Source organism: Dama dama, chromosome 4 (genome assembly GCF_033118175.1).
Source record: "Dama dama isolate Ldn47 chromosome 4, ASM3311817v1, whole genome shotgun sequence".
Classification (NCBI taxonomy): domain Eukaryota; kingdom Metazoa; phylum Chordata; class Mammalia; order Artiodactyla; family Cervidae; genus Dama; species Dama dama.
The window spans coordinates 71754857-71772882 of record NC_083684.1 but is presented as its reverse complement, the minus strand read 5'-3'; the positions used below and the strand labels follow the sequence as shown (position 1 = coordinate 71772882).

At 40.4% G+C, this 18026-nt stretch overlaps 2 protein-coding genes across 2 annotated transcripts in view; both read left to right on the top strand.

Annotated features, from left to right (window-relative positions):
* The window catches only part of LOC133054975 (zinc finger protein 211-like), a 67378-nt gene that overhangs the window by 1699 nt on the left and 47653 nt on the right, over nucleotides 1–18026 (top strand). Inside the window, 1 exon segment of the mRNA XM_061140425.1 lies at nucleotides 212–338. Coding sequence (XP_060996408.1) covers nucleotides 212–338 — 127 coding nt within the window.
* Nucleotides 12907–16828, top strand: LOC133054981 (zinc finger protein 418-like). Its single transcript, XM_061140434.1, has one exon. It carries the CDS (start codon nucleotides 13034–13036, stop codon nucleotides 14480–14482), a length of 1449 nt encoding a protein of 482 aa, XP_060996417.1. The 5' UTR covers nucleotides 12907–13033; the 3' UTR covers nucleotides 14483–16828.

Genomic DNA, 18026 nt, shown 5'->3' with positions numbered 1-18026 from the left:
CTCCTTTTTTTCTGGTGGGAATAAGCAGCAGGGAAGAGCAGGATTTCAGCTTCAAATGACTGCCTGTGTATTCTGGAGGCAGTGGAAGGTTCAGATCAGAGGAGGTTTCCAGGGGGTTACATCTACTGGGCTGTGGGGAGATACATGGGAAAATAGATGGTGGCTTTTCAGGGGAGACTGTTCATGGTTTTATTTGTTCGTGTTATACCAGGGCAGTGTGACCTTTGAGGATGTGGCCATGTACTTCTCCTGGGAGGAATGGTGTCTTCTTGATGAGGCTCAGATACAGCTATACCTCGATGTCATGCTGGAGAACTTTGCACTTGTATGCATGCTGGGTAAGGCCTGCACACCCACCTCTATCCTCTGAGCCAGGCTGTCTTTCTCCTTTCCCCTAAGGACAGCTCTTTACTCCTCACATCACCACTTTCTTAAAGTGCTGAGTTATGTGCTGTGGTTAGTATGTCTATGGAGAGTGCATCCCTACTCCTTAGTGCCTGAACACCTGTAGCCCAAAATTGCAGCTGAGGATTCAGGGTCAGCAGTCTTTGTTTTGTATTTAATTTTATTGAATTATAGTTAATTTACAATTTTGTTTTGATTCCTGTTGTACATTAGGTTCTGCTGGTTATCTGTTTTAAATACAGTACATGTCAGTCACAAACTCTCTAACTATCCATGCCCTTCTCCTTTCCCCTCTGGAAACAGCAAGTTCATTGTCTAAATCCTTGAGTCGGGTTCTGTTTCGTAAATAAGTCTGTATGTATCAGTTTTTTTTTTAATTTTCTTTGAGTGATATTATATGATATTTGTCTTTCTTGCCTGAGGTCCTTTCTCAATGACCTGGTTTAAAGAAGCCCTTCCCTGGAGAAGGAAATGGCAGCCCACTCCAGTATTCTTGCCTGGAGAATCCCATGGACGGAGGAGCCTGGTGGGCTACAGTCCACGGGGTCGCAAAGAGTCGGATATGACTGAGCAACTTCACTTTCAGTTTCAACCCTCAGCTGAGACAACTTTCAGCTCTTGTGTTTGCTATTGATTGTTTTCTTGAGTTCTCAAAGACCTGTGACCATATTTTTTTTAAGTTGCCTGTTTTCTAATTGCATCACTTTACACGCTGTTGTCTAATAATATGTGGTATTTAGAATGCCTTCTTAATTATTTTGAGCAGCCATTGCCTGTATTTTCTTAGCACCTCCTTGGTTTTCTTACGTGAACTCATCTGACAGGGAAATGCAGCTTTTTTGTTTGCCCTCTCTGCATACTGGACCGTCTGAGTCAGTGTTCTAACTAATCCCTGATGGTCTCTGAGCTACTGTTCTACCAGACTCAGTAGTTATGTGCTTCAGAAATTTTTCGGTAGAATTGGTCCTATTAGGAGACTCTTGGTGTCACCTTTGTTATCTTAAAAGCTGATCCCTTTGCTGAGGCTCTTAATTTTTTGAAAACTTGATTCTATTTCAGCTGAAGATTGGCAAGGCTATTTAAAAAATTGAGGGAAGCCGTTTAAGAAATTGAAAAGTAATCACAAACAACCTTGGGTAGTTGTGACTTTCAGTTCTGTATCAGTTGATTTTTGTGCTCTTTTCCCTGTGTACGTGGTGGTTCTATTTTTCTCCAATAAAACTTTTTATTTAAAAAAAATAAAAAAATAAAGAAGGCCTTCCCCAACACATACACACATTAGTCACTCTCTGGGACGTTATCCTGTTCTAAAAGCACCTTTGAGGTGTCCTGGTTGTTTGCTTACTTGTTTATGATCTGCCTTCCCCACTTAGAGTGCTAGTATCCGAGAGTGCTTTTATACCTGCTTCACAGCTGTGTTCACAGCCTGGAAGAGTGCCTACTGTATAGTAGGTGCTCAATGTAATCTGGCACATTAACTGGTTGAGTCGCTTTTCCAGTGAACAGATAGAAATATGTTGTTTCTTCCCACAGAATACTTTCAGTTTTGGTTGGTTTGAATCTATTTTAGTTTTCCTAAGTTTTTATTTTGTAACAGGTTATAGCCAATTAACAATGTTGTGATAGTTTCAGGTGAACAGGGAAAGGACTGGGCCATCCATGTACAGCTATCTGTTATCTCCCAAACTCCCCTCCCATACAGGCTGCCACATAACATTGAGCAGACTTTTGTGTGCTGTATAGTAGGCTCTTGTTGGTTATTCATTTTAAATACAGGAGTGCACACATGTCCACCCCAAACTCCTTAACTATCCCTTCTTGCAGTCCTTCCTCCTGGCAGCCATTCTCTAAATCTGACTCTTTGTGTTTTGCAACTTCATTTGTATCATTTCTTTTTAGATTCTACATATAAGGGATGTCATAACTATTTCTCCTTCTCTTTCTGACTTAACTTTTCTCAGTATTGATAATCTCTTTGTTGTTGCAAATGGCATTATTTCATTTGTTTTAGTGGCTGAGTACTATTCCATGGTATATAAGCACCACATTTTCTTCATCTATTCATCTGTTGACAGACATTTAGGTTGCTCTCATTTCTTGGCTATTGTAAACATTACTGCAAGGAATATTGGGGTGCATGTATTCTTTCAAACTGTTTTTCTCTGGATACAAGTCCAGGAATGGGATTGGTAGATCTTAAGGTAACTCTTATTTTTCTTGTTTTAAGGAACCTATGTAGTGTTTTCCATAGTGACTGTACCAATTTACATTCTCACCAGCAGTGTAAGAGGTTTCCTTTTTCTCCACACCCTCTCCCAAATTTGTTATTTGTAGAGTTTTAAAAAATTAGTTAATTAATTTACTTATTTTAATTTTGGTCACACTGGGTCTTTGTTGCTTTGCTGGGTCTTTTCTCAGTGGAGAGAGGGGTCTCCTCTCTAATTGAGGTGTCTTCTCTTGTTGCGGAGCATGGGCTGTAGCCCGCAGGCTTCAGTAGTTGTGGCTTGTGGGCTCTAGAGTTGTGGTGCACAGGCCTAGGTGCTCCGCGGCACATGGGATTTTCCCAGATCATGGATTGAACCAGTATCCCTTGCATTGCAAGGTGGATTCTTAACCACTGGACTATAAGGAAAGACCATATTTGTGGACATTTTACTGATGGCCATTCTGTCCAGTGTGACGTGGTACCTCATTGTATAATAGTTTTGATTTGTATTTCTTTGATAATTAGTGATGATGAGCACCTTTTCATGTGCCTGTTGGCCATCTGTATTTTTTCTTTGGAGAGATGTCTAGTTAGGTCTTCTGGGTTGGGTTTTTTTTGTTATCAGTTGTACTCCTCTCTATATATTTTGGAAATTAAGCCCTTATCAGTTACATTATTTGCAGTAGTTTGTCTTTTTGTTTTGTTTATGGTTTCCTTTGCTGTGCAAAAGCTTTTGTTTGATTTTGTTGTTGATCACTCAGTCAGTCGTGTCCAATTCTTTGCGACCACATGAACTGCATGCTAGGCTTCCCTGTCCTTCACCATCTCCTGGAGTTGGCTTATGTCTGGTGACTTAATGGTACCATCCAACCATCTCATCCTCTGTTGCCCTCTTCTCCTTCTGCCCTCATTCTTTCCCAGGATCAGGGTCTTTTCCAGTGAGTTGGCTCTTCACATCAGGTGGCCAAAGCACTGGCGCTTCAGCTTCAGCATCAGTCCTTCCAATGAATATTCAGGGTTGATTCCTTTTAGGATTGACTAGTTTGATCTTTTTGCTGTTTAAGGGACTCTCAAGAGTATTCTCCAGTGCTAGAGTTTGAAAGCATCAATTCTTAAGCTCTCAGCCTTCTTTATGGTCCAAGTCTCACATCCGTACATGACTGTGGGAACATCTGTACATGACTGTGTTTGATTAGGTCCCATTTATTTGTTTTTGCTTTTATTTCTCTTGCCTTGAGAAACTGTCAGGGTCAGTAGTCTTCCATCAGCCTGATTTATTTCTCCTTGTTTGCCCTCTTTTTGGCCAAGTGACTTTCCAAGTGAATGGTACCCAAGTTTTACTCCATTCCTATACCTGACATTCTTTTTGTGCCTGACTCTGCAACAGTGTTGTCACTGACATGGTTACTACTGAAACAGACCATGAGATGTTTCTGCAAGATCTTTTTTCAAGATTCCAATTTCTTTATATCCATGCCAGCATCTGTTATTTTCTGTTCTTTTGTTTTGGTCTCCCCAAGGGGCATGCAGGATGTTATTTCCTTGACAATTGATGACCAGGGATTGAATATCTGCCACCTGTATTGGCAGTATGCAGTCTTTTTTTTTTTTTTTTTAATATTAGGGAATTGAAGGTATGAGTGCAAGGTTTTTCTTTTTTGTGTTTTGTTTTTTATTTATAGTATCAGTCTTTGTTGCAGCATGTGCCATCTTTAATTACAGCATGTGAACTCTTAGTTGTGGCATGTGGAATCTGGTTCCCTGACCTGGGATGGAAACCGGGGCCCCTGCCTTGGGAGCCTGGAGTTTCAGCAACTGGACCACCAGGGAAAGTCCTTGTTATTTTCTTTTCTTTTAATCATTGCCATCCTAATGGATGTGAAGTGGTGTCTTTTCCCATTTTGGTTACATCCCTCATGGTGTGCTAATTGGTCATTTGTATATCTTTAAAAAATATCTACTCAAGTCTTTTTTTAATTTATTAATCTGGTTGGCTTTTCATTTGTTTTTGAATTACAAATTTATCCATAGATTGTGAATATCAGTCCTTTACAATTTATTTATTTATTTGGTTGCGCTGGGTCTTCGTTGCTGTGCACAGGCTTCTCTTTAGGGTCGCTTCTCTTTTACCACGTGAAAGAGGCTGTCTCAGTAGTTGCAGCACCAGGGCGCAGGAGTTGCCGTGTGGGGGCCCTTGGATGTGTGGGCTTCAGTAGTTGTGGCGCACAGGCTTATTTACTTACATGTGCAGTCTTCCCAGACCAAGGAGTGAACCTGTGTCCTCTGCATTGGCAGGTGGACTCTTATCCACTGTACTATCAGAGAAGTCTGATATTAATCCATTTTTGTATTTGTGTTTTGGAAATGCTTTCTCCCAACCTATGGTTTCTTTTTTTACTGTGTTTATAGTGTCCTCTGATGTACAAAACTTTTCATTTTTTTCTCTTTTCCCCACAGCTTTCTTGAGTTATTATTGACACATGATACTGTATAAGTTAAAGGTATGCAATCGAAATTGTTCCTTTTTATGAGGCCCAGTTTGTCTTGTATGTTTTTTCCTACGAATTTGTAATTTTATCTCTTAAGGTTAGATCTTTGGTATACTTGCAGTGAATTTTTGTATATGGTATTAGATAAGGTTCTATTTTCATTGTTGTACATGTGGGTATACAGTTTTCCTAGCACCATTTGTTGAGAAGACTGTCTTTATTGAATGGTAATGGTCCTCTTCTTAGTAAGTATTGGATTACATATTTGAGGGTTGATGTTTAGACTCGTTAGTCTCTGTTTTATTCCATTAGAATATATATGTTTTTATGTCAGTAGCACACTGTTTTGCTTTCTCTAGCTTTGTTAGAATTTCGGACTCATGTGTTGTGGGTCTTTAAACTTTGTTCTTTTTAAATAAAATGTTTATTTGTTTAACTGTGTATTTATTTCGGCTGCATTGGGTCTTAGTTGTATCATGTGGGATTTTTGCATCATGTGGAATCTTTTGTTGGAGCAGATGGGCTGTTTACTTGTGGATCACAGGTTCAGTAGTTGTGGCTTTTGGGCTTAGTTGTTCCAGGGCATGTGAAATCTTAGTACTGTACCACTAAGGAAGTCCCCATCTGAGTGTTAAAATTGATGAACCTACATGAACACATCGTTATCACTCAAAATCTGAGTTTGTGTTAGGGTCCACTCTTGATATTTTCCATTCTATGGGCTTTGATAAATGCTTAATTACAGGTATTCACCATTATAGTATCATACAGAATGTTTTCAATTTTCAACTAAAAATTCTCTGGGCTCCACCTGTCCATTCCTTCTTCCCCCTTACTCCTTGGTATCCTCTGATTGTTATTTTACTGTCTCATTAGTTTCCCCTTTTCAAGAATGTCATACCCTTGGAATCATGCAGTATGTATGATTTTCATATTGGCTTTCTCATAATGGTAAGTATTTTAAGCTTTTTGCCTGTCTTTTCATGATTTGAGTAGTTTGTTGCAGTTTAACTCTGAATGATATTTCTCTTCTCTGGGTGTATCATGTTTACCCATTCATCTACTGAAGGACTTCTTGACTACTTCCAAATTTTGAAAGTTATGAATAAAGCTACTGTAAGTTTCTGTGTCAAGGTGTTTGTGTGGATATACAAAGTGGACTCTACCACTAAGCATTCCAGTTGGCATTGAGTAAAATTCCTGTTGCTTCACACCTTTACCAGCATTTGCTGTTGTCAGTGTTTGGATTTTGGCTGTTTTATAGATATATTAATGTATTGGCATAGCCTTTTGCATTTAATTTGCAGTTTCTTTCATCTATGCACACGCTAACTTGTTGTCTGTATATCTTTGCCTTTAATGAGGTGTCTAGTGAGCTTGCTCAAACTCTTGTAAATCGGGTCGGTGATGCCATCCAACCATCTCATCCTCTGTCATCCCCTTCTCCTGCCCTCAACCTTGCCCAGCATCAGGGTCTTTTCCAGTGAGTCAGTTCTTCCCATCAGGTGGCCAAAGTATTGGAGTTTCAGCTTCAGCATCAGTCCTTCTAATGAATATTCAGGACTGATTTCCTTTAGGATGGACTGGTTGGATCTCCTTGCAGTCCAAGGGACTCTCAAGAGTCTTCTCCAACACCACAGTTCAAAAGCATCAATTCTTTGGCGCTCAGGTTTCTTTATAGTCCAACTCTCACATCCATAGATGACTACTGGAAAAACCATAGCTTTGACTAGACGGACTTTTGTTGTCAAAGTAATGTCTCTGCTTTTTAATATGCTGTGTAGGTTGGTCATAGCTTTTCTTCCAAGGAGCAAGTATCTTTTAATTTCATGGCTGCAGTCACCATCTGCAGTGATTATGGAGCCCAGAAAAATAAAGTCTGTCACTGTTTCCACTGTTTTCCCCATCTGTTTGCCGTGAAGTGTTGGGACCAGATGCCATGATCTTAGTTTTCTGAATACTGAGCTTTAAGCCAACTTTTTCTCTCTCCTCTTTCACTTTCATCAAGAAGCTGTCTAGTTCTTCGCTTTCTGCCATAAGGGTGGTGTCATCTGCATATCTGAGGTTATTGATATTTCTCCTGACAATCTTGATTCCAGCTTGTGCTTCATCCAGCCTGGCATTTTGCATGACATAGTCTACATATAACTTAAATTAGCAGGGTGACAATATACAGCCTTGACGTACTCCTTGCCCTATTTGAAACCAGTCTGTTGTTCCATGTCCAGTTTTGACTGTTGCTTCTTGACCTGCATACAGATTTCTCAGGAGGCAGGTCAGGTGGTCTGGTATTCCCATCTCTTGAAGAATTTTGCACAGTTTGTTGTGATCCACACAGTCAAAGGCTTTGGGGTAGTCATTAAAGCAGAAGTAGATGTTTTTCTGGAACTCTCTTGCTTCTTTGATGATCCAAGGATGTTGGCAATTTGATCTCTGGTTCCTCTCCCTTTTCTAAATCTGACTGGAATATCTGAAAGTTCATGGTTCACGTACTGTTAAAGCCTGGCTTGGAGAATTTTGAACATTACTTGTTAGCGTGTGAGATGAGTGCATTTGTATGGTAGTTTGAACGTTCTTTGGCATTGCCTTTCTTTGGGATTGGAATGAAAACTGACCTTTTCCAGTCCTGTGACCACTGCTGAGTTTTCCAAATTTGCTGGCATATTGAGTGCAGTGCTTTCACAGCATCATCTTTCAGGATTTGAAATAGCTCAGCTAGAATTCTGTCACCTCCACTAGCTTTGTTCGTAGTGATGCTTCCTAAGGCCTACTTGACTTCACATTCTAGGATGTCTGGCTCTAGGTGAGTGATCACACCATCATGGTTATCTGGGTCATGAAGATCTTTTTTGTACAGTTCTTCTGTGTATTCTTGCCACCTCTTCGTAATATCTTCTGCTTCTTTTAGGTTCATACCATTTCTGTCCTTTATTGTGCCCATCTTTGCATGAAATGTTCCCTTGGTGTATCTAATTTTCTTGAAGCAATCTCTAAAGTCTTTCCCATTTGATTGTTTTCCTCTATTTCTTTGCATTGATCACTTAGGAAGGCTTTCTTATCTCTCTCTGCTATTCTTTGGAACTCTGCATTCAAATAGTTTTGTCTTTCCTTTTCTCCTTTGCCTTTAGCTTCTCTTCTTTTTTCAGCTATTTGTAAGGCCTCTTCAGACAACCATTTTGCCTTTGTGCATTTCTTTTTCTCAGGGATGGTCTTGATCACTGCCTCCTGTACAATGTCACAAACCTCTGTTCATAGTTCTTCAGGCATTCTGTCTATCAGATCTAATCCCTTGAATATATTTGTCACTTCCATTATATAATCATAAGGGATTTGATTTAGGTCATACCAGAATGGTCTAGTGGTTCGTTTCCAAGGCAAAGCATTCAATATCACAGTCATCCAAGTCTATGCCCCAACCAGTAATGCTGAAGAAGCTGAAGTTGAATGGTTCTATGAAGACCTACAAGATCTTCTAGAGCTGACACCCAAAAAGATGTCCTGTTCATTATAGGGGACTGGAATGCAAAAGTAGGAAGTCAAAAGATACCTGGAGTAACAGGCAAATTTGGCTTTGGAGTACAAAATGAAGCAGGGCAAAGACTAACATGGTTTTGCCAAGAGAATGCACTAGTCATAGCAAACACCCTGTTGCAACAACACAAGAGACGACTCTACACATGGACATAACCAGATGGTCAATACTGAAATCAGATTGATTATATTCTCTGCAGCCAAAGATGGAGAAGCTCTATACAGTCAGCAAAAACAAAACCGGGAGCTGACTGTGGCTCAGATCATGAACTCCTTATTGCCAAATTCAGACTTAAATTGCAGAAAGTAGGGAAAACCACTAGACCATTCAGGTATGACCTAAATCAGTTTATTTATATCCTCTTAATAACTTCCTGGGGATTTGATTTGGATTACATTGAATTCATAGGTGAAGGTGGGTGTAACTGACATCTTGACAAAAGTGGAATGTGAAATATCTTTGACACTTTAGGAATGTGAAATATCTTTTCATTTATTTAGTTCTTTGATTTCTTCATCAGAGTTTTTATCATTTCCCTCATGTAGATCTTGTACATGTCTTGGTAGATATATAACTGTTTCTTCCTTTCTCTCTCCATTCTTTCAGGGGGTGTTAATATACATGGTATTGTGTTTTTTGGGGACTTCTCAGGTGGTGCTAGCGGTGAAGAACCTGCCTGCCAGTTCAGGAGATGTTAGGGATTCTGGGACAATCCCCTGGAGAAGGAAATGGCAACCTACTCCAATATTCTTGCCTGGAGAATCCCATGGACAGACCAGCTTGGCAGTTTATGGTCCATAGGGTAACGAAGAGTCAGACATGACTGAAGTAACTCAGCACATTGTGTTTTTAATTTCAAACTTCACTTGTTTATTGTTGATGTCTAGGAAAGTAATAATTGACTTTTGTATAGTATTCTTGTATCCTGAAACCTTGCTGTAATTGCTTCTGAATTCCAGGATTTTTTTTTTTTTTTTTTGGTGTATATTTTGTTGTTATATAGCTGGTTATGCCATCTGAAAATGAAGGCAGTTTTATTCTTTCACTCCCTATCAGTATAACTTTTATATAACTTTCTTTTCTCATTGCATTAATTATGACTTACAAAGTTGAAAGGGAGTTGTAAAAGGGAACATCCTTGCATTCTTCATCTTAGTGGTAAAGTTTCTAGTTTTTGTCTGGGAAGTATGATGATACCAGTAGGGTTTTATTTTGATTTTCAAGTTAAAGAATTTTTCTATTTTTAGATAGCTAGGAGAGGGAGATTTTTATCATGAGTGGGTATTGGATTTGGCCAGATACTTTTTTTTTTTTTCATCTCTTGATAAAATCATGTATTGGTGGGTGCTTTTGTTTGTTTTTTGGACATGCTGCAGCTTGCAATGTCTTAGTTCCCTGACTGGGGATTGAACCCCAGCTGAAGCAGTGACAGTGCTGAGTCCTAAGCACTAGACTGCTAGGGAATTCCTGCATGTTCATATTTAAAGTGGGTTTTTTGGAGGGAATATGTACTTGACTCCTCTTTCTGAATTCACTCTGATAATGTGTTTTTTCATTGGTGTATTGAGACTATCCATGTTTAATATAGTCATATAGTTGAATAAATATCTAATGAATTTGTTACCATTTTTTACCATTGCCGTTATTCTTTTTCCTATGTTTGTTGTCCACTCTTTCATTTGTTAATTGAGAATTTTGTATGATTGCCTTTTCTCTTCTTTGTGAGCATATAACGTATACTTTTTTCCCTTCATTTTTCTTTAATGTAATTGCGCTGGAGTTTGCCCTATGTATTTATATCTGATTGTAGTCCACTTTGATATGACGCTGTATGGCTTCCTTGGTAGTTTGAATACTTTATAATTTAAAAAAATTCCTAATTTCTTTCTCTGCCCCATTTTATAATTGTTCTCATTTGTTTTAATGTTGTATAAACATACATATATGGGTGTTTTAAAAATGCATAATGGGGCACACAGTTGCTGTTGTTCTTTAGAATACATATATGTATGGGAAGCAGCTACATGAAAAGATGCTCAGTATCATGAATGGTTGGGAAAATGCACATCAGAAACACAATGAGATACCACCTCATACATGTTACAATGTCTGTTATAGAAAGGACAAAAAAATAAATGTTGGTAAACTTGTAGAGAAAACAGACCCCTTGTGCACAGTTGGTGAAAGCAAAATTGTTAGTCACTCAGTCAGGTCTGACTCTTTGCAACACCATGGACTGTAGCCCTCCTGGCTCCTCTGCCCATGGAATTCTCCAGGCCCAAATGCTGGAGTGGGTAGCCTTTCCCTTCTCCAGAGGATCTTCCCAACCCTGGAGTTAAACCTGGGTCTCCTGCATTGCAGGCAGATTCTTTACTGTCTGTGGGTAGGAATATATATTATTGCAGCCACTATAGTAATGATTATGGAGACTGCTTACAGAATTAAAAAAGGAACTTACATATGGTCCATCAATTCCACCTTTGTGTATTTATGCAGAGGGAGTAAAATCATCATTTCAAAAACAGTATCTGTGCCTTATGTCTGTAGCTTATTTATAATCAAGAGATGGAAACAACCTAAGTGTCCATTGATGGATGAGTGGATAACAAAAATGAAATATATATGGAATATTATTCAGTATTATATAACCATAAAAAAGATGGCTGTATTGCCATTTGCAGTTGCATAAATTGACCTGGAGAGCATTATGCTAAGTGAAATAAATCAGGGAAAGACAAATCCAGTTGTCCCACTGTGTCCACTGAGGATTGGATCCAGGATCCTGTAAATACACTGAAGTCTAGAGGCCCATAGTCAGTCCTCTGATTCTGAAGTTTTCCCATTTGTGGATTCATCCAGCTACACAGAGCATATGATTCTGTGTATATTTATTGAAAAGTGTTCCTGTAAAAGTGGACCCAAGCATTCAGAACTCAGGTTGTTCCACATTTACCTGTACTGGATGGTTATGCTTACATGTTGAATCTTTAAAACAATAACAGCAACACCAAACAGATACAGACAAAGGATTAGTGACTGCAGACCAGAGCAAGGTGGGCAGATGAAATGAATGAAGGATGTCAGAAGTTACACACTTCTAATTATAAGGTGACTAAGTCCTCGGGATGTAAGGCACAGTGTAGTGACTCTAGTTAACATGACTGTGTTGAATATTTAGAAATTTCCCAAAGAGGGCGTCCCTGGTGATCTCCTGGTTAGGAATCCGCCTGGTAATGCAGGAGACAGGGGTTTGGTCCCTGGTGCAGCATTGCTGCGCATGTGCTGTGGAGCAGCTAAGCCCAAGTGCAGCAGTTACTGAGTCTGCCTGTTGCCACTACTGAAGCATTCCTGCCTAGAGCTTGTGCTCTGCCACAAAAGAAGCTATTGCAATAAGAAGCCCATCCAACACAACTAGAGACTAGCCCCCACTTGCCGAAACTAGAGAAAGCCTGAGACCAGCAACAACCACCAAGCAAAGTCATAAATGAGTAAATGAATAAAGAGAAAAAAGAAAATTCTAAAAGAGTAGATCTTAAAAGTGCTCATCACAAGAAAAAAAAAAAAAATCACAGATTTTCTGAGGCTTGGAGATCTACTTCCTTACAGTGTCACAGGTTGAGGAGATGTGTTCCTGGTAAAAGCCATTGACAGAGGAGTGAATTGTAGAAGATGCCTTTCTCCTTGGGCCACATCCAGTCCTTCAGTACTGCACTTGGTGAGAGCATCTGCTTCTCAGTTTTATCCCAACTCCATTTCCTGAACACAGTCCTGTGGAGTGATTCTTTCATGTGTCAGATATAGGATTATGATGGCGTTCCCTTCCTCCAGTAAAGTCAACGTGAACTTCACTGTCAACTTCTTTGTTTTCAGGTACTTGGTGTGGAGTTCAGGATGAGGAGACACCTTCTGAACAGAGCGAATCTGTAGAAGGAGTGTCACAGATTAGGGCTCCCAGGGCAGATTTGTCTCCTGAGCAGGTCCAGCTTTGTAAGATGTGCATCCCAGTTTTGAGAGACATTTTGCATTTGGCTGAAGAGCAAGGAACAAATAGCAGGCAGAAAGCATACACATGTGGATCAGGTGGAAAACAGTTCTATTTCACTGCAAATATTCAGCAGCACCAGAAGCAGCACATTGGAGAGAATCCCTTACAATGTATCATGGACAGACCCTCATTTTTGAAGAATTGCACAGTTCTTGCATCAGGGAATCTCTCTACCTTCTTGGAACTTGGGAATGACTTCATGGCAAATATGGGAGCTCAGCCACAGGCCACTAATACCAGGAAGAAACTGAACAATAGTAAGGAATGTGAAGCTGTTTTTCACAGTGGAAAAAGTCATCATCAGAGCTGGGGAGAAGGCAAGATAGTCTCCAGCCACACAGATATACTTGTTCAGGATGGGCAAGTCCTCAACTAGTGAAGGGTTTTGTAAGTTCAATACATGTGAGAAAGCCAGCACCCAAAGAAATAGCCTCATTCAGCGTCAAAAAGGTCATGCTAGAGAAAGGTGTTATGAATACAGCCATTGTGGAAAATTATTTAGCCACAAATCCCGTTTCCTTACACATCAGAGATTTAACTGTGGAGGGATGCTTTATGACTGCAGTGAATGTGGAAAATCCTTTAGCCAAAGGAAATACCTCATTGCCCAAAGAAGAGTCCACACTGGAGAAAAGCCTTATGAGTGCAAGGAATGTAATAAATCCTTCATTCAAAAGTGGAACTTAATGGAACATCAGAGAATTCACACTGGAGAAAAGCCATATCAGTGCAACCAATGTGGAAAATTTTTTGCCCGCAAATCCAATTTCCTTGCACATGAAAGACTTCACACTGGAGAAAACCCTTACGAGTGCAGCAAATGTGGGAAAGCTCTTACTACTAGCTCTGGTCTCTATTATCATCTGAGAGTTCACACTGGAGAAAGGCCTTATGAGTGCAGTGAATGTGGAAAGTCATTCACTACTTGGTCCATCCTTTCTAATCATCAGAGAATCCACAGTGGAGAAAGACCTTTTGAGTGCAGTTCCTGTGGGAAGTTCTTTAGCCGTAATGAACAACTAAGTGCACATATGAATGTTCACACTGGAGAAAAGCCTTATGAGTGCAATAAATGTGGGAAATCTTTTACAAGTAGGTCAAACCTTTGTAATCATTGGAGAGTTCACAATGAAGTAAGGGATTTTGAATGCAGTGAATGTGGGGAATTCTTTCTCCAAAAGGCACATCTCAATGCCCATCAGAAGTTTCATGCTGGAGAACAGGCTTATGAGTGTAATAAATGTGAGAAATCTTTAACTGCTAGGCTGAACCACCAGTGTCCCCAGAGAGTTGACACTGGAGAAAGGCCTTTTGATTGCAGTGAATGTGGAAAATGTTTTACTAGTAGCTCGAGCCTTCTTCGTCATCAGAGAGTTCACAGTGGAGAAAGGCCTTATGAATGCAATGAATGTGGGAAATCTTTTATTGCTAGGTTGAGCCTTTGTGATCATCAGAGAGTTCACACTGGAGAAAGGCCTTATATGTGCAGTGAATGTGGAAAATGTTTTACTAGTAGTTCGAGCCTTCTTCGTCATCAGAGAGTTCACAGCAGAGAAAGGCCTTATGAGTGCAGTGAATGTGGGAAATCTTTTGTTGCTATGAGTGGCCTCTGGTATCATCAGAGAGTTCACAGTGGAGAAAAACCTTATGAGTGCAGTGAATGTGGGAAAAATTTTACTGCTAGGTCGACCCTTCGTGATCATCAAAGAGTTCACACTGGAGAAAGGCCTTATGAGTGCAGTGAATGTGGGAAGCATTTTATTAGTTGCTCGAGCCTTCTTTGTCATCACCGAGTTCACACTTAAGAAAGGCCTTATAACTGCAGTGAATGTGGCCAGTCTTTTACTAGTCAAACCAGTCTCTATGGTCATCACAGACTTCATACTGGAGAAAGGCCTTTTGCGTGCAGTGAATGTGGGAAAGCCTTTAAGCAAAGACAGCTCCTCTGCACACATTGGAAAATCCACCCTGGAGAAAAGCCTTATGAGTGCAAGGAATGTGGTAAATCTTTCACCTGAAGTTGCTGCTTGATTAAACATCAGCAAGGTCACACTGAAGGAAGGGCTTTATAAATATTGCAAGTATGGCTGGCAATGATGTCAAAGAAGTTTGAGGTGGTGACAGAGTGGGCAGAACCTATGAAGCAAATGGACCCTTTCTAGAGCAGAAACTGAGGCACAGAGATGCCGTGTCATCTGTTTTATGATCCCTGTTGAAGGGATAAGGATCTGAGATTGAATGCCACATTGCCAGGCATTTGGAGAATCTGGTGACTTCACTCCTCCCCTGCTCTACGCCCACCAGGTTTGAGGACTGAAAGAACACCTTGTCCATCCTGACACTTCTGCTCCCTCTGCCCGCACCCCATGAGCCGTGCTTACATCCTAACCCATGCTGATGGTCAGGATTATCTTTTCTCTGAGAACCAACATTGATGACTTTGCTGTGGATGACTCCATTCATCTACCCAGCCAAACCAATGCTGTGATTTCATCCCTATCATTACCATTTTAGAAAGAAGGGCTGTCCAACTCAGAGAGTTAGAAGGACTTCCAGAGTAGCTCACTACTGCCAGACCTTTCATGAGAGTGGTTACACTGCACGTGTCCACTGGCTTTTCTTTTGCCCCTCAGAGCAGGGACTCCAGTTCCTGTATCCTGACCGTGAGCTGTGCACACTGACAGCTCCATCACCACAAGGGGATCCAGCCTCATTTCCCTGTGTGCACATCTCCCACTAACACCCTTCCCCTTGGGAAGTTCTTTATAGAACAACAGCACCAAGCTGGGGACTCTGGACTGACTCATTGGCATTTCTCCAGGTTTGACACTGGCCTCACCACTCTGCAGTGATTGGTTTGCCAAGTCTTGTTCATCTTCTTTACATACCCACCTCAAGATGTCCCTGTTCCCCTGTTATGTGGTTGACCTGCTCACTGTTTTGGGCCGTGTGAGGGACACTGAAGGCCTGCAAATGTCCAGTGTGGCCCTCACGTGGTGTAGTCTCTAAAGCTCTTCTTCCTTTACCCCTTTACTCATCTCCTCACTTTTCCTCCTACCCCTCCAGAAAAATGTTGCTTAGTAAAATAATGATTATTAGTATGAATTTGTCCTCACTTTCTGAGACCCACACTTGATCAACCTAGCTTTAAAACTAATAGGAATGCAAGGTGGCCCCTCCCATGAAGACCAAAACCTCTGTATTAAAAAATCATTATGATTTTAATTACATTTTTCTCAGATTATTTATTTACTTAACTGTGCCATGTGGCATGTGGGATCTTAGTTCCCCCAAGCAGCGATCTAAACCATGTCCTGTGATGTGGACATGGGGAATCCTAGCCACTGGACTGCTGGTGATTCTCTTTCTCAGGATTCTTGATGTTAAATTTTTGTTTTTCATGTGTCTGTTTTTTACCTGTGTGTCTTGTTTTGTTAGATTTCTATTCGTACTTTTGCCAACTTCTGTTTTGTGAGATTAGGCTATTTTCTCTTATTTTGACATTAGGAAAGCAAGGAGATAACAAAGACATGTTAGATTTCACTCATTCATGAATGTGAGTGACTTTTTTTTCCTGCATGGAATTGTAATTCGGAATGCTAAGTTTGTGTTCTCAATTTTTATACAATACATAATGTAATGGGCACATACATTATACATGTTTTTGATAAGTCTGCTTTATTAATATATGTTACCTTCAGATGTAATTACACAGTAAATCAATCCCTGTTTTGTAGTGTTTGCCAATTTCCCTGGTGAAAATATTTACACCATTACCAGTGTCAAATTGAGAACATAATGTCGCTGAAGTGGAGTTGGGAAGCATTGCTTATAACCCACCATTGAATTCTTTTTCCCCCTTACAAGCCCAGTAGCTGCAAAATGTTTTAGGAATGTACCTAGTAAACCATAGTACAGTGATTATGAATAGATTTTTCTAATTTGTTTGAAAAATCATTTACTGGTTGTATAGTTGACTTTGTGTATGTACATTTAAACATTTTTGTGTACATCCTTAAAATCAGTTTCCTTCTGCCATTTTAAATTCATCTTCAACATTATAATTACTGATACAAGGGCCTAGTCTACTTTAGTAATAACTATTTTCAAATATATATATAAATGAAATGACTGTGTTGGACCCTTCCTGTATATTATATCATTTATCATAATTATACATATTTTTTGTTTGTGTATCATGATTTACCTAGTCATTTTTAAGTTTTGTAATTGCAGGTTTCACATCTTTCAATACATAACTTCTTAGAATGCTCTTCAAAAATAAAAGAAACCTTTTCGTAATGCCAGCAATTTATTACACAAGAACGTATTCTAAATATCAGTGTTTATCTGCACAACCTGGGGGCAGTGTAACAAAAGGTTGAATGCTCACACCCTTCGATGCAGCCTGGATCTGCTAACTCATGTACCATAGCACAAAGGTGTGTGACAGAAGTGAGACCTTGTTGGGGAAATACAGCGGGATGTGCTGACCCAGCAGAGAATTCACAAGCAGTGAATTTTTGGGGGGCCAGGCATGTGATATGGATGCCCAAAATTGTGATGTGTGGCCCAGACACAGTCACACAGTTCTCAGAGATCCTGTATGATCAGGTAAGTGCAGACGGGATTAGAAAGACAGTCGCCCACATTACTTCAAGTTTGATGCACTGATTGTGTTCAGATCAGGGACTGAGTCACAATTGTGTTACAAGCTGGAGATTCACATCTGTGAGCAGCTTTGTTTAGCAGAGGACTTCGGGTTGGGTTCTTGAAGCTTTATGGGAGGTGTCCTCATTCCTTGAGCCCTTAGCTTTTGAACTAAAGTTTGTCAAGGTTCAGTCCCCAGAAGATGTGGGCAAATTCTTGCTGATTATCTTGCTAAATAGCAATTATTTGGTGATTTATATTTTTCTGGTGGGTAGGAGGAGCAGTGGGGTGATGGGTGAGGGGATTAGGAGGAAGAGCCTTGGAGACAGGGAGAGGTCCACTTTGGACATTCCTGGTCCTTCAGGGTCCCTCACGGTGCTCAGGATAGTGACTGGGACAGTTTGGGCAGAGTATAGCCTGAAGTGGGTTCATGAGAAAGATGGGCAGAACCTTGGGAACAAGTCACTGCACACGGATGTGGTGGTGGTCAGTGTCCCATCCGGGGTGACCACGTGTGGCTTGCTGGTTCGGTGCCGCTGTCGCTGCACAACGTCACAAAGGGAATGCGCTTGCAAGGAGATGTGAGCTGGGGAAGGTGGAGCTGGAGGCCCAGTGAAGTTGTAGCCGCCAGAGTAGGTAGTTCATGGTTGTGACACAGTTGGTGGTGTGCATGCTGGGAAGTGCAGAAGAGAAGCCAGT